This window comes from Camelus dromedarius, chromosome 16 (genome assembly GCF_036321535.1).
Source record: "Camelus dromedarius isolate mCamDro1 chromosome 16, mCamDro1.pat, whole genome shotgun sequence".
Classification (NCBI taxonomy): domain Eukaryota; kingdom Metazoa; phylum Chordata; class Mammalia; order Artiodactyla; family Camelidae; genus Camelus; species Camelus dromedarius.
This window is the reverse complement of record NC_087451.1, coordinates 25,510,401-25,526,764: the sequence shown is the minus strand read 5'-3', so window position 1 is coordinate 25,526,764 and position 16,364 is coordinate 25,510,401. Positions and strand designations below refer to the sequence as shown.

Sequence of the window (16,364 nt, the reverse complement as noted above, 5' to 3'; positions counted from 1 at the left end):
AGCCAGAATTTCAATGCAGGTTTTCCAGAACTCTGGATCTCTTTCTCCTACTTTTCCATAAAAAAGCAATTTTTAAATTGTTGTACAAGGTAGATGGCTGTACAGTGCGCACCTGTTGCAGGGTCCATTTTGTGTACCGCTGGTGCCTCACTTTCACGATTTCTACGAGGAGGCGCACCTGCTTACAGTGTCACTCAGCGGGGGCCTGGGTCTACGGGCCCTCCTCTGATCTCAGGGTACGGTTGCTGATTGGGGTTGTTAATTAAATGACTGATGTTGACTTGTGCCGCCGAAACTTGGTGTGAGTGCGATACTTACATCTATCCCTTTGTCTTTAAAGCGCCCTTTGTAAAAGTTATAGGTCCACAAACTGTCGTTTATAGACTGTCAACAGTGGTTATGAGAAAAGCAAAGGTGGTTAAGTCAGGGTAGCTGGTGTCCAATCCATAGCTCTCGGTGACTGGTTTCCAGCGGTCAACTTGAAGGAAGGGGACATTTAAAATTATAGTATAAATGCAAATAAGAGGGAGGGTCTAAAGATAACTTCTCTTCGTGTGGGAAAGCAGGCTGTGTAGTTTTTGTGTCATCTCCGCATCTCACGGTAGTCTGTTCTGCCGTCTCCAGAGCGCCTTGCCTGAGAGGACCGTCTGCCTTCTGTCCCTGCGCCAGCGGTAGGGGCTTGTGCTCAGTGGGACAGGTGTTCAGTGAGCACTTTCGGAGCGGGCGAGTGCTAAATAAACCGTAGCTCTCGTTTTTGATGCTGTTTTATGTGGTGTGCTCATCTCCACTGGTGTCTGCCTCAGGCATGCACGTTAGTCTTTTGAAAATACATTTTGTGGGCTTTTCCGGAAGTGTGGAAGTGTTCGTACCTGTGTAGTTTCTTGATGCTTTGAGTTTAGCAATAGTATGATTCATGGTTGCTCGTTTTTGTTTAGTAATCAAATAAATACGGTTCCCGATTTTGCTAGCTGCCCTTTCTCTGTTCCCTGTTCCCTAAGCTGCTGGCTCAAGCTCGCTGCCTGGGAGTTTTTAAATGTCCCCAGGTGTGCCAAAGCCTGGGCACAGGTCTGAGCAGTCAGTTCGGAGCCTCTGGGGTGGGCTGAAGCTTCCAGGGGCGTGGTGAGCGGCCGGCTGGCCCCCTGCTCCGGGTGGGCTACCTCTCCGGGCTCCCCTCTCCGTCCAGCTGATGACCAGTGGCCTTGCCCTTTCAAAAAGTTGGAGTCAGCGGGTGAGGGGCCGACTGTCAGCAGCTAGAAATTGATGTTGCAGCGGAATCCGTCTCCTCCTGCTGCCTGCCGGCGGACAGCGGAGGCCGGCTGTCGGCGGGATGACCAGCACCCTTCAGCGAGTGCTCTCGGTGGCCCACTTCTCCAGTTCTAACTGGTAAGTGCGGTGTGGGCCTGAAATAGGGAGCTCTGCTAGTTTTTTCCTTGTAGAAGTAACACATGTTCATTCCTGATGGTGCAGAAAACCCAGAAAGTAGACAGACGTGCCCGTAACCGTGGTACCCAGGCAGCTGACTCACGTGTCTGTTTCCTTCTGGACTTTGCTCTAAGCACTGTCTCCGCCAGGTTGCAGCCCTGCTGCCCTGCTGTTTGTATCATGACGTTGTGACATCCCGGCTGCCTGGACTGTGCCCACAGGTGGTCTGGAGCCCTGGTGTGTGGTTTTGTGGTGTCATCTGAATGTGGGCAAGCAAGCAGCAGCTTAGTCTGGAGAGGAATCAAAGGCCAGATCGAGACCAGATCCCTGAAGGTAGCTGTGCTGGCAGGTCTGGGTCACAGGTCTGGCAGGTGTCCCTGAGAATAGAACAGAGAACAGCATCGTAAGGGTCATTCACAGCCACGGGGCGCCCTTGGGGGCCTGGGATCATGGGGGGAGTGGAGAGCAGTGACCCGGGGCAAGGCGCAGACCCAGGGGTCCCCCACCACCCAGTTTCATAGAAGCAGACGCCCGAGGAGATCCGCCGTTTGTGCGTGGCCTCACTGCTGGCGCGTGCTGGGGACGGGATTTGAACTCTGGCATCCCTGTTAGCCAGCGGGCACGGGGTCGTTAGTGGTGGCAGCAGTGCTGGGGCCCTGCAGGGCTTTGCCAGGAGTCACCCCGGTCGCTGTGCCGAAAAGCTGAGCTCGCAGAGTCTGCTCCCTTTAGTCAGCCTGTGTGACTGCAGGCGCTGCTTACGTCCTTTCCGACAAAGTGGTGAGCCACAGCCAGTGAGAAGCGGCAGCGTCCTGTTTTTCTGTTACCTTGATTGCTTTGCTTTCTTCTTTCAAAATCCCTCGACGTTGGCCTGCTGAAGCATCTTTGTTTCAGGAGCACATCTGGGGACCCACGTACTCCCCACAGCAGAGGGTGCAGGCATGTGGCCTGGTGGGGCGGTCCCGGTAGCAGCCCAGCCTGGTAAAGGTAGGGAGCCCTGCCAGGGGTGCTGGGAGGCGCCTCTGAGCGTCCTCTTAGCCGGTATTTTGAGGGAAACATTGGGCTTTTGTAGGCTCCTTGTTCACCCTCTCCTGTGAGCCTTCTCAGCCAGGGCAGCGGACAGGAGAGGATGCACGAGAGCCCACCATGTACAGAGTTCTCAACCGCGGCACGTGAAGATGGCCCTCCTCCCCGTGGGATCCGTCTCAGCCTCAGGAGAAGGGTAGTGCCACACTAGCTCCTTGAGTGATTAGCTGATGCTCACAGGCCTGTCTTCCCTCCAGAGGGTGGCTGGGTCTGCGACCCGAGAGCCGGCGTCCTGCAGACACGTGCCCCGGTCCCTGGGAGTGCTGGACCCTCAGATCCCCAGAGCAGGGCCGGGGCCAGGCTCAGGTGGTGGGAAGGGTCCATTCAGGCCCGTCTCACAGCCCTTCTGTGTTCCCTGTCATGTGCACAGGCACAAGAGGCTCTTTGTGGCCGAGATGCTGTCGCTAAGGCGGGAGCATCCCCCTGGACGCTGCGCGCGCAGCTGACACCTCTGTGTAGCTCAGCTGACATTCGGGGCTGGTGGTTGTGAATTCCGCCATCTGCGGAACTGAGAGCTGTACATCCGTTTATAAAAACCACAGCATTTGGGGGAATACCCTTTGTCTTCATTTCCACATTGATGTGGTAAGCTATTTCCGTAGGCGCTGGCCACGTGTCACTCTAACAGCATCAGCTCTGGTGGATGCAAACGTGAGCCTTTGCCTTTGAAGCCAGGCTGGCCCTGCAGGTGTGCTGAGGGTGCAGGGGACAAGGGAGGCCTCACTTCTCCAGCAGGTCCCTGTTCCGTGCCCTGGCCCACTCACCGCCAGCTCCTGGCCGAATCAGGCCCCGTGGCAGCACGGCCAGGTAGCAGCTGCCCGCCAAGATCGGGCTTTCTTTTCAGAGCACTTTTTGGGGTGTGGAGTGGGGTTTGAGGTTTTCTTCTTTATTCACTCCTGGTTTCTTTTTGAGAGTAAATGAAGGCTGTTGGATGTGCCGTGTTGTTACAGACAGGGTTTTGTGAAGCAGCCTGAGATTCTTTGTCAGGAAGAAGGCTGGGAACGGGCAGCCTGCGTGGCTGTGATCTAGATGAAGGAGCCACATTTGGCAGGGGAGTCTTTCCCAACACTACCCTGTCCACCCACCCGTCTCAACCTCCCCCACCACCCCCTTAACCTCCCCCCAACCACCTCCCTCAACCTCCGCCCACCACCCCCCTCAACCTCCCCCACCACCCCCTCAACCTCCCCCAACCACCTCCCTCAACCTCCCCCAACCACCTCCCTCAACCTCCCCCCAACCACCTCCCTCAACCTCCCCCAACCACCTCCCTCAACCTCCCCCCCACCACCCCCCTCAACCTCCCCACCACCACCTCCCTCAACCTCCCCCCAACCACCTCCCTCAACCTCCCCCCAACCACCTCCCTCAACCTCCCCCCACCATCCCCCTCAACCTCCCCCCAACCACCTCCCTCAACCTCCCCCCACCATCCCCCTCAACCTCCCCCCAACCACCCCCTCAACCACCCCCCTCAACCTCCCCCCAACCACCTACCTCAACCTCCCCCAACCACCTCCCTCAACCTCCCCCAACCACCTTCCTCAACCTCCCCCCAACCACCTCCCTCAACCTCCCCCCACCATCCCCCTCAACCTCCCCCCAACCACCTCCCTCAACCTCCCCCCAACCACCTCCCTCAACCTCCCCCCAACCACCTCCCTCAACCTCCCCCCACCATCCCCCTCAACCTCCCCCCAACCACCTCCCTCAACCTCCCCCCAACCACCTCCCTCAACCTCCCCCCACCATCCCCCTCAACCTCCCCCCAACCACCTCCCTCAACCTCCCCCCAACCACCTCCCTCAACCTCCCCCCACCATCCCCCTCAACCTCCCCCCAACCACCTCCCTCAACCTCCCCCCACCATCCCCCTCAACCTCCCCCCAACCACCTCCCTCAACCTCCCCCCACCATCCCCCTCAACCTCCCCCCAACCACCTCCCTCAACCTCCCCCCACCATCCCCCTCAACCTCCCCCCAACCACCCCCCTCAACCACCCCCCTCAACCTCCCCCCAACCGCCTCCCTCAACCTCCCCCAACCGCCTCCCTCAACCTCCCCCAACCACCTCCCTCAACCTCCCCCCAACCACCTCCCTCAACCTCCCCCCACCATCCCCCTCAACCTCCCCCCAACCACCTCCCTCAACCTCCCCCCACCATCCCCCTCAACCTCCCCCCAACCACCTCCCTCAACCTCCCCCCCAACCACCTCCCTCAACCTCCCCCCAACCACCTCCCTCAACCTCCCCCCACCATCCCCCTCAACCTCCCCCACCACCCCCCAACCTCCCCCAACCACCTCCCTCAACCTCCCCCCACCATCCCCCTCAACCTCCCCCCAACCACCTCCCTCAACCTCCCCCCAACCACCTCCCTCAACCTCCCCCCACCATCCCCCTCAACCTCCCCCAACCACCTCCCTCAACCTCCCCCAACCACCTCCCTCAACCTCCCCCCCACCCCCCCCTCAACCTCCCCAACCACCCCCCTCAACCTCCCCCCAACCACCCCCTCAACCTCCCCCACCACCCCCCTCGGCCTCCCCCCACCCACCCCCCTCGGCCTCCCCTCCACCCCCCTACCCATCCCCCAACCTGCCCCCAACCTGCCCTCTCAGCCCTCTCAGCCCTTCAGCTTCCTTTGTTCCCACCAGCCAGGGTGGTGGTTGCCCCCAGAGCAGGAGGAGACTGCCAGCTGCGATGGGCAGAGGTAAAGGCTGGGAATAGAACCGACAGAACATGTGCTTTTGTTTTGATATATTATTAAGAAATCAAATTATTAAAATAGATTTGAGGGTGTTTCATTGCCATCTAGCTTCATTTCTAAAGAAATGCTTTGGAAAATCTAATTGGGGTGATGCAGTAGACTGGGGTTTGACTTGATTTATTTAGAAAGATATGTTTGTGGTTTGTTTTTTTTAATTACTGCTGCATTTTTTTCTTGTTTGACCTGTACATTAGTGTAGATGTGAGGTTGCTGGCTTTTTTTTCAATAGTTCTTTTGGTTGACAATAAATCATAGCGAACTCACTGCGCTTCAGGCCACATAATTGTTCCAAATGAAATCTCACTGCTGTGTGTTTTGTGTGATTTTTCTGAATCATGGGATGAAGTGACGCCAGTTACAGCCCCCACTGTGCACTGCCCCTGCTGCCACCCCGGTTCTTCTGTGGGTCCCTCCTCGACTCTATCTCGATTCTTCTCCTGTTTCACTCACTGCATGCAGGGCCCAGTCATCTAGACGCCTCCATGACGGGAATCACTTCCCAGCTTTTACTTCCTCCCAAAGGAGCAGACCCTAAGAAGCACGTTTAGTTGGAGGTTCAGGGAGAAGCAGCATCTGGCTGAGCCCTGGGGGCTGGGTTTGCTGGAACCGATGGCGCGGAAGCTGGGGCTAAAGGACGATGCAGTCAGCGCGTCCGCAACAGCTACCCAGAAAGTGGGGTCCTCCGTCCGTCTGTCTCCACGCGACCGTGCACGCAGGCACCTGGCCATCCGTGTCTGTCTATCTCCACGCGACCGTGCATGCAGGCATCCAGGCATCCGGCCGTCCGTGGGCATTTGTCAGTTGTTCTGCCAGACTTTGGGGATGGATGTAATGGTGGGAGGACAGGCCTAGGCCCTCCCTTGAGAGCACCTTTGGATGTGACCTACTAAGCTGCAGATTGAGGGGGTGCTGGGGGTACCGAGCCAGCCCCAGCAGAGGGGGTGGGCAGGCTGAGCTGGGCCTGAGAGAGCAGCGCAGAGGCCCAGAAGGAAAGCCGGGGCGCTGAGATGTGGCCTGACAACCTCTTCAGACAGCAGAGCTTGCTTTGGGAATTTCAGAGGAGCTGCAGGCCCCCTCCTGGGTGGGGGCGAGGTGGGCGCACCCTTTGGCTCCGGCTGCCAGAGCTTCACGTCTGAGCCTGCTGGCACCGAGGGCCCCTGCCGCAGGGAGCCTGGTGGCCGTGGAAGCGCGGCGTTTTCCCTGCGGGGAGGCCCTGCCTGGCCACAGCATGACTGCGAGCCCTCTGCTTTGGGGTTTGTTCCATCTGCCGGAAGTTCATGTCTCATCCTTTCTCTCAAAACTGTCATTCCAGGCGCTACTTACAAGTGTTTAAGTTAGCTAAGTACTTAAGCAAAAAAATGTCCACATATTTTTATTTTCGAGTCACTGTACAGTTTTACCTAAAAAACAGAAATATTTGGAGTTACTGCAGAAATGTTTGGCCTTCGTTTTCCATGACCCTTATGCCGTGAGAGACAGAGGGAGCCTCTCACCGACTTGGGGAGCCTGGAGAGGAGTGTGTGGTCCTCAGAGCCTGTGCTCTTTTGGCCGATCTTCCGTCCAGCTTTTCAAGAGCTACACTCTCAATCTTTTAAAAACTGTTCCTCTCTTTGAAGCAGCGCAGCTCTGCAGCGTTTAAGTCCGGGGTCTGGTCCTGGGGGGCCTGACTGTGAGGCGGGTGCCTGAGGGCCTCCTGTCCTGGCCTGTGGCCTTGTCACTGTGCAGTGACTTGATTTTAACGGGGATGTTGGTAGACCTCTCCTCCACCCCACCTGTGTCCCGTGTCGGGGGCTGTGGTCAGACCCTCAGGGCAGGGGCAGGGTGGGAGCGGGTATGTTTGACCAGCTAGTGGCGGGTCCTGTGCTGTGGTGACTTGGCCTCCCCCCACAGCCACCTCCCCGCGGGTGTCCTCCGAGCTGGAGCAGGCCCGGCCGCAGACGAGCGGAGAAGAGGAGCTGCAGCTGCAGCTGGCGCTGGCCATGAGCAGAGAGGTGGCCGAGCAGGTCAGTGTTGCCGGTCCGCGCCGGGCGGGGGTGGGGGGGCGGAGCATCATGGGGAGGACGCTTGCATGCCCTGCAGAGGGTGTTCCTGTCACCCACTGCCCCTGTCAGGGAGGGTCCCAGCAGATACACATTTAGGGAAGGTTTTCAGGACGTCCGTCGGTGCCTGGGGACGAACCAGCGAGAAGTGTTTCCCAGAAACACTCCGCACTCAGCCTTGCGTCCTGGCTCTGGGCCAAATGTGCACAGCCCTCCCTGCCCGTGGGCGGCCGTGGTCCTGTCTTCCCACCCGGAGGGTGGGCCAAGAGCGTCTGAACACAAAGGCTAGAAGGAGATGCCCCGGAGACGAGAGCTGATAGCAGATGGCGGAAGTGTGTGTAGTTCTCATTTTTTTCAGTTCCCGTTTTTCCTTCGTAAGCATGAGTTACTTCCAGATGGAAAAGGAGGGAAAGGAGCAACTGAGATGACCTTTCAGCGTGTCAGCCTTTCTAAGGCCCACCTCTTCTCAGGCCCACCCCGCTGACCTTTGGTGAAAAGGGGCAGAGGAGTGAGCGAGGCCCAAGCCCCCCTCAGCAGTGGCGCAGACAGGCATGGGCGTGGGCGGGCAAGCGGGGGTCCGTCCCGGCGTGGTCCGCCTCGCTCTGACTGCAGCAGTCTGAAGGGCCACCGCGGCGGACAGCTTCCGTGCGGCCCTGTGCCCACCCGAGGACACGGCCACGGGGACAGGTGGGAGGTCTGAGCCTGTTTTAGTCGGTCACGGGGTTTACATTTACTCATTCTGTGAAAGCTAGGATGGCCAGTCTTTCTGCGTATGGTGACTTTGCCTTGAATAAGTGTAAGTTAACTATAATGAGTTACTTCTACTAGAAATCATAAAAAGTCAGTACACAGTCATTTTCTGAAGTGTGCGCAGTGGGCCGGAGTGCCGTGATTTCTGCCCTCTTTCCAGGTCCTCTCTGGGCTGTCAGACTTCTGTGTTTTATTAGGAGATACGTTGCTTCTTTAGTTCAGAAGAGTCATAAAGCCATTTTCATTTTGAGAAAAGTCATTTTAGAATAAGCATTTCCTTTCTGTGATATGGTGGTGCCTGTGCCCCCGTCTCCCTGGAGGGGCTGGAGGCAAGTGGAAGCCACACGGGGCGGGGGGCGGAGGGGGCACCGCCGCATGGTCTTCAGCCCTCCTCTAAAGTGAGGGGCGACGAGCTTCCAGGTCATTGTCATCCACAGGAAGAGCGCCTCCGGCGGGGTGATGACCTCAGGCTGCAGATGGCCCTGGAGGAAAGCCGCAGGGACACCGTCAAAGTTCCAAAAAAGAGAGAGGTGAGTGCTCCTTGGGATGGTCCCCGGAGGGGGTGGCCCTGCCCGGAGCTGAGTGCAGCCGCAGTGCTCCCTGCCCCGGCTCTGGCCGTCGCTGCGTGAGCACACGTCCCGTGCTTTGGGGCCTAATGGAGACCGACATGGCTCTGCCTCCGGCACTCGTCACCCCGTCAGGAGGTAGACCCCGCCCCACAGAGCAGGGGGTCCCTGGGGGTGGGGAGGCTGCCCTGGGAGGGGGTCCTGAGGGGGCACAGGCAGGTGGGGGCAGCGTCCTGGAGGGAAGCAGAGCCCACGTTGCCCTGAGAAGCCCCGAGGACTGGTTGACGGCGGGCAGGGCACTTGGCACATAGCTCGGTGCGGGCAAGCCTGGTCTTCGCAGGGGAGCGGCGCAGCTTCTGAGGTCGTCGGGGACCTCCCCAGACCTTTGCCCTGTTAGAGGCCCGGGCAGCGTGCGCGGAAGCATGTGGGCGTTCGCTGCAGCTGCAGGGAAGCCAGCCTGACCCCTTCTCTCTGCCTCACAGCACGGCTCCCACCCACAGCAGCCCACACTGTTGGATCTGATGGACGCCCTGCCCGGCTCGGGCCCTGCTGTGCAGAAGGCAGAGCCCTGGGGCCCATCCACCTCAGCTAACCAGACCAACCCCTGGGGTGGGCCGGCAGCCGCAGCCAGCACTTCGGACCCCTGGCCATCGTTCGGTAAAGACCCCCTCGTTGTCTCCCCTGCCTTCTGGCTGGGGGAGGGGCTGCGGGGCGGGCGGCAGAGGTGGGAGTGACCTGGTTGACGGTGGTGGGTGTCCAGGCCTCTGCGGCCCCCGGCCGGCTGGCGGTATGTGCTCGGCTTCTGCTTTGGTCCGTTTCCTCTCTGCTTCCCACATGTGTCGAAATGGCTTGTCCCTTTTTGGGGACACTTGTCAACCCTCAGCCTCAGAATTGCACCCCAAGTTAAGAAACTATCGTACACAGAGTGAGACTTCTAAATCAAGGTGCTGCAGTTAGCTGGAAATTAGGATGTGCTTAACGTGACTGCTGGCGAGGAGGGGCTGTGTTGACTGTAATTCTTTGTTGTGTCACTCAACGGTCAATCAGTTCACTTGCCAAGTGAATGCTTTAAAGTTCAGTTTAATGCCCAGCGTGAGAGAACTTGTGAAAGGAGGTTTGGAAACTGAGTGTGGTGCCACCTGTTTAATTTGGATGGACATCTTGGGCACAGGGCTTGGCCTGCAGGCTCTGGGAGGCCCCTGGGTGCTCTCAGCCCCGCTGGCCACAGCTGTGGCCTTCTGTCTGGCAACTTTAAATGTAAATTTTGTGTCACTCCAGAAGCCAGATGAGGTCAAGGAGATCGAATAGCGCTGAGTCTCTGGCTGCTTCTGGGGAGGGGTTTGGGGGCTGAGGTGAAGGGGGAGACAGACTTTTCCCCCTAAACTTTTTCCTTTCCTTTCCTTCCCCTTCCCCTCCTCCTCCCTCCTCCTCCTTCCTCCTTTTTTTTTTTGCTGTTTGGCTTATTTACCACATTTAGCAGAGGTAAGTATTACCTGATCAGGGGAGAGGAAATACGTATTTTTTAAGTGAACGAGTTTGCCCGTCCCTTCCTTTGGCTGGTGGACAGGACTGTGCCCTGGAGCCAAGGGCACTGGTTGACCAGGCACCCGACCCTCAGGGGGAGCCGGGGGTCTCCTGCTGGTGGGGCAGGACCACCTCCAGTGGCGGGGGCTCTCACACCCTGGCAGGCAGCGGAGACCAGGAGCTGGCCAGAAGCAGGGGTGCAGCTGGGGAGAGGCGCTGGTCCTCAGAGGCAGCTGAGCATCACATGGATTTCTGCCCACGTGGTTCCTCTCTTCCAATTTATTTTGTTTTTGTCTATATTTTCTGGGAATGTGCGGTGTTTTGGAGGGAAGAGTAATGAAGTTTGTTTGTTTGTTTATCTGTCTGTCTGTCTAATGGAGGTACTGGGGATGAACCCAGGACCTCGTGCATGCTAATTAAGCACGCGCCCTGCCACTGAGCTACTATATCCTCCCTGCTTCTTCCATGTTTTTCAAATCGAGACAAAGTTCACATAATGTAAAATTCGCCTTCCTAACGATTTGCAGCTGCCCCTCCCCAGCCCTTGGCACCAGTCTGCTTCCTGTGTCTGGAGGGGCCTGTTCCGGGCGTTTCATGTGTGTCGTGGACTCGTAGCACATGTGGCCCCTGTGACCTTCACTTAGCGTGTTTTCAGCGTTCCCTACTTTGTTCCTTTTTATGGTCAAATAATAATCCATTTTGTAGATAGATGACGTTTTGTATAACCGTTTAGCAGTAAGAGAAGATTGCAATCTGACATTCTGAAATCAAATTTTTGAATGTTGGCAATGAATTTTAAAAATGAAGAACACGGCTGAGGCCGGCAGGGGCCGTGTGTGCTCCGGGGACTGCCACTTCGCCATCTTTTGCTACCTGCCCAACCCAGGGTTCTAATGCATTTGGCATTTTTACCAGTGACTTGAGAAGGCAGACCATCAAACCCAGAGAGGCTGTTCATTACTCTGAGGTCACACAGCAGATAGGGGTAGGCTCAGTGCTTATGACCCCCAGTCGTGGAATTATCATGCCATCCTGGACTGTTGCTGAGGCCTCTGTGGCCATTCATGTCCTGGAAGTCTCCTCAAATTCCAAATTGAGAGCGAGCCAGTGTTAAAACTGGTCAGCTTTCCCTCAGCACGTGTGTTTCACACAGCTGGGGTCACGTTGTGCACAGCTTTGTGTGTAGACATAGATACTTCTGTTTGCCCCGTACGGTGAGCATTTCCAGGCGTCAGGAGATCCGTTGGGCAGCGCAGTTCCGTCACCCACGGAGGCAGGTTTGCTGCTGTAGCTTCTGCTGTCAGCAGCTCTGCCGGGGGGGCCTCGCACCAGCTCCCAAGTTCACTGGAGTGTAGTAACAGTGAACTTGCTTTCTTCTTCCAAGGAGCAGCTCCAGACCGAGACACAGACCGGGTTTACTGATCAGTCTCTGGTAGAATCTGCTAGTGTGCGTTTGGGGCCCCCCACCCCGAAACACGTTCATAAATGAGAAATAGTAGAGTCCCCTCCCAGGTCCCATTAGTTGGATGAAAGAAACGCTGTTTTGAAAGCCACCCTTGGTAGCAAGCCCTGCCTTTACCAGCTCGTGCTGAGGGGCCTCAGAGGGAAATGCTGAGGCTGGGAGGAGGGGACCCGGAGCGCGCCGGGTCAGCAGGGCACTTCCTGCACCGGCCAGACCCAGAGCGGCCACCTGGTGTGGGCAGGGCTCACAGCCTCTGCTTCTGGGGCCCCCTCTGCCCCACGATGTGACTGCCTCCTGGTGCCTGGGAACACGTGTGTGTGGCCTGGGATGCACCCGGCGCAGGAGGCGGCCACTGTGCTCCATGCGAAGGGGCCTTTCCGCCCTCAGTGCCGCCCTCCCCTCATCCGCTCAGCAAGTGCTTATTTGTCGGGTGTGTGGCCTGGCCCGGGCCTTCCAAGGCCACGGTGGGCAGAGCACGGGGGCCTTGCAAGATCTGTGGGCCATCTGTGGAGGGAGACGGAGTGCTGTGCCGTGTGCCGTCAGGAGGGTGGCGCCCAAGGCCCAGGGCTGGTGGGTGGCGGAGGAGTTCCTGGACTGTCTGTCTTGGCAGGGCAGCCTGGACCCCTTTAAGTGCCTGGTCTGCACTTTATGTCCTGTCCTGCTCTCTGCCGACTGAACTCCTGGTTATTCTTGAAAGCATGGCTCAGGTATTCCTGCTCCAGGAGATGTGGTCACCCTGTCCTCAGGACCACCCCCGGCTGCTGGCTGCTGGTGCCTCCGGGCTGGGTATGGGCGCCGTGTCCATGTTTCTCTCTCAGAGCGGGCCCCGGCCTGGGCCGTGCTGGCCAAACATAGCTCAGATCGAGCAAGGTGGCTGCAAGGACCGCCTGTCTGTGGGAGGCCCGTGCACCCGGTGTCTGTGTCCGAGGAGCCCTCGCCTCCCAGGAGGGCTGGGCTGGGCTGGACCCCAAATACCCCAGGAGCACGGTGCTTCTCAGGCACCTTGGCTGCTGTTCTGGCCACTTGGGGAGCCTCTGCGAGTCCAGGTGTCCTCAGAAGCTGTGCTGGAGTGTGTGGGGTGCCAGTATTTTACCAGCCCCCGCAGGAGATCCCCGAAGGCGGCCACAGTTGAGAACCATGGGCTGGGGCCCCCAAGCTGCGTGGTGCGTGAACTGCTCTGGATTGGTGGTTCGCAGGCTGTGGAGACTCGGGGCAGCTCTGTCTGAATGTGTGTGCGCGCCTGAGTCAGACATTTACCCGGAACCTTCCAGAGGTGCACTCCAGGGCTGAGAGGTGCTGCAGAGGGAGTGAGGGATGCCCGCAGAGTCCCCAGTGGACCCCTGTTTTCTCCCCTCTGGCCTCAGAAGCTCCAGGCCCCACTACCAGATGCCCACAGCCCAGAGGACAGAGAGGATTTCTCTGCAGCTCCGGTGCCAGTCTGGGATTTAGACGTAGAGAGTTGGGACAGGGGAAGTTTGTAGGTTGACTTGAGCTGGTGAAAACTCTCCCTGTTCCAGGGCGGGGTCAGCTTCACTCAGACTGGGCCTGGGAGCCAGTGAGGGGCTGATTCTGCCAGGGAAGATCAGGCTGAAGACGGTGTGCCGGCTTCCCTGTGGTTTCCTGGGAGCCGGAACAGCCTGGCACCAGGTCCCAGGCCTCCCTGTGACGCCCGAGTCCTGCGTCTTCTATGTGGCATCTCGGCGGCTCCTCTCACTGCAGTCCATCTCCCTCCCTGACGCAGTTAGTTTCCACCCTGTCACTCCCCTCCTGTCCAGAGGACAGCCGAGGACCCAGGAGGTGCTGTGTTGGGGGCAGAGCCAGGGCGACTCCAGCTGGGACCAGTGTCACATCTGGTGGAAGTGGGCACGGGGAGAGCGGTGCCAGTCATGGGGGAACGCTGGGAAGATGGGAGTGGAAGACCAGAGGGGATTCTGGAGGCCTCAGGAGGGTTGTGGGCTTGGGGCCCGGGGAGAGAAGGGGCCTTGGAGGCCGAGGCAGCAGGCGGTGGGTTGCCCTTCAGGTGTCTGGGGAGCGGGCCAGGACACACAGAGGCAGAATGAGGACGTCTGATGCACACCTTTCTGGAGTTCCAGAGAAGTTGATGTTTGAAAAGATGATAGGCAGCTTTTAAGGACTGTGGCCTGGTGCTGCTTCTCAGATCCAGGAAGCCTCATGAATCCTAGGCAGGACCATTAAAGAAACCACACCTAGACACATCGTCAGGTGGAGAACACCACGGAGGGGACATCTCAGACCACCCGGCACAGACCGGCCCTTGCAGGAGACGGCAGTCAGGCCAGCAGCGGACGGTCAGTGGGGAGGACAGGTGTTGGGGGCAGCAGGATGATGTCGTCAGCGCCTGCAAGGAGAACGTGCTTCTCCCAAGAATGAAGGTGAGAGAAACGTCAACAAAAAACTCATCCTCTGGAATTCTGTATCCAGGGACGGTATTCCTCAGGAACGAGGGGAAACATTTCCAGCCATACAACAAACGCCAAGTACAGGGTCAACCTGAGGAACAGCCGGATGGGGCTTTGCCCCCAGGAGGGGGTGGAGAGGACCGGGAGCGGGATGTCGGCTGGGAGCACGTTTCTGAAGTGCTGAGGACTTGAGAAGACTGGAGCAGCGCGATCTGTCAGCCTGTGGGCTTGTGGGCCAGTAAGACGCAGCACACAGAAGCTGATGGTGTGCCCGGCAGAAAAGCCTCTGCAGACGTCTGCAGACGGGTCACGCAGACCACGTCGGACCACAGTGCACTCAAGGGGAAGCCAGCAGCAAACAGTAATTAGGGAACTCCAGACACCCGACAGTTTAAAAGCACGTTCACGTTCTTGAGTCAAGTAAGGAATTATAACGACAATCAAATACTCAGAACCAAAAAATAGTGTAAATGTCTCAATATCAGAGTATGTGGGACAGTTGAAGCAACAGTAAGAGGGAAATTTGTAGCTTTAACGTTTACATTCATCAGGAGGAACGGCGCCAGATGGACGGGGTCACGTTGGGGTTCGGGCCCAGTGGAAGGAAGGAAGTAGCGAGGAGAACAGAAGTTAATGAGTTAGAACACGAGGGGGCGGGACACCCGCAAAGATGGAAGGCAGCCCTTGAAAACGGTAGTAAAAGAAATACGTCAGGCGAGGCTAGATCTGAGGGACAAAGAGGGGAGGCAGACGGTGGGGGCGGACGGAGCGTGGGGTGGGTGCTGCTGAGGCCCAGCAGGGCGGGAGGCGTCGGGTCGGCTCTGCTGACAGAACCGGGGACTTGGATAAAGTGGGTAAAACGAGAGAAAACTGAGCAAATCTGTAAATGGGGGTAGTCCTGTAATTGTGAAAGAAACTGAGTCAGTCACCCCCCGTCACCCCCACATCCTCCCCAGAGAGCTTTCCTGGCAAATTCTAAGCATCCAAGAGGCAACACTTGACACAAACTGTCCGGGAAAAGGGAGCATCTCCTCCATTTTACGGGCTGGCGGAAGCTGACCACCAGAACCAGTCGGAAGACGCAGTGTGAGACAGACGTGTCAGGCCAGGCCCACTTAGGAGCATAGATGCGAAAACCTTGAGCAAAGAAACTATTGCAGAATGGAAAGGAGAAAAATATAGACGTGATACAGTACATTATGAGAAACTTTGTTTGCAAGGACCAAGTCGTCAGAAAATGTACTAAGGTACCATCTTAACAGACTCAGAGGGAAAAATCATGTGACCATTTTAATGGGGGGGGGGGCAGAAACAGGTTGATAAGATGCACCAGCTATTCGTTGCAAGTCAGCAAATTTGGAATAATGGGGAACTTCCATACCCTGATGAAGAGCTTCTAAACGGAAAAAAGCCCATTTTGGTAAATGGTACAATTTAGTGATAAAATGTTTAAGGGCAAGACAGGGGCTCTGTCTGCACCCCGCTCTCTGTTGGGACTGGTGGTCCCAGCCAGCACAGCAAGACAGGAAGATGAGAGAAAAAGTGTGAGGACTAGAGAGAACTAACCGTCATCATTTACAAGGGATGTGATTATGTACATGGAATGCCAAAGAGTTTACTGGGATGAAGAGTGGTTAGAATTACTATAAGAATAAGTAGGATGAGTTTCAGTTGTTAAGAGTTTAGCAAGATGGCTGGATATAAAAATTAGTATATGAAATTAAGTTGTTTCTGTGCATAACAATAAATAGATAGAAAATGGAAGTTTTAAAAATATACCAGTCCCTAGGAATAACTTACAAAAGTTGTATAAATCCCTCATGAAAATAAAGGACAAAATTTTTAAAAATTGTACATGCACCCTAATGTTCATAACCGCATTATTTACAGTAGCCAAGACGTGGATGCAACCTCAATGCCGATCAATAGATGAATGGGTAAAGAAGATGTAGTGTGTGTGTGTGTGTGTGTGTGTGTGTGTGTGTATAAAATATATATAATGGAATATTACTCAGCCATAAAAACGAAAGCTTGCAATTTGCAACGACACAGATGGGCCTAGAGGTATTATGCTTAGCGAAGTAAATCAGACAGAGTAAGACAAATACTGTATGTTACACTTACATATGGAATCTAAAAAACAAAACAAAAATAGATTCAGATACAGAGAACAAATGGGTGGTTGCAGAGGGGCTGGGGGCCAGGCAAAATAGATGAAGAAGATTAAGAGGTACAATCCAGTCAAAATAAATAAGCCACGGGGGTGTAAGATGCAGTAAGGAATTTGGTCTGTGATACTGTAGTAACTGCAGGGACAGGCGGTCACT

General features: G+C 56.5%; 1 protein-coding gene across 4 annotated transcripts in view; it reads left to right on the top strand.

Annotated features, from left to right (window-relative positions):
• Positions 1-16,364, top strand: part of EPN2 (epsin 2) — a 57,715-nt gene that overhangs the window by 32,841 nt on the left and 8,510 nt on the right. For all 4 annotated transcript variants that reach the window (XM_031467504.2, XM_031467501.2, XM_064494825.1 and 1 more), the window contains 3 exons: positions 7,167-7,279; positions 8,503-8,595; positions 9,114-9,288. In XM_031467504.2, coding sequence (XP_031323364.1) covers positions 7,167-7,279; positions 8,503-8,595; positions 9,114-9,288 — 381 coding nt within the window. The remainder of the gene's footprint in view (positions 1-7,166; positions 7,280-8,502; positions 8,596-9,113; positions 9,289-16,364) is intronic.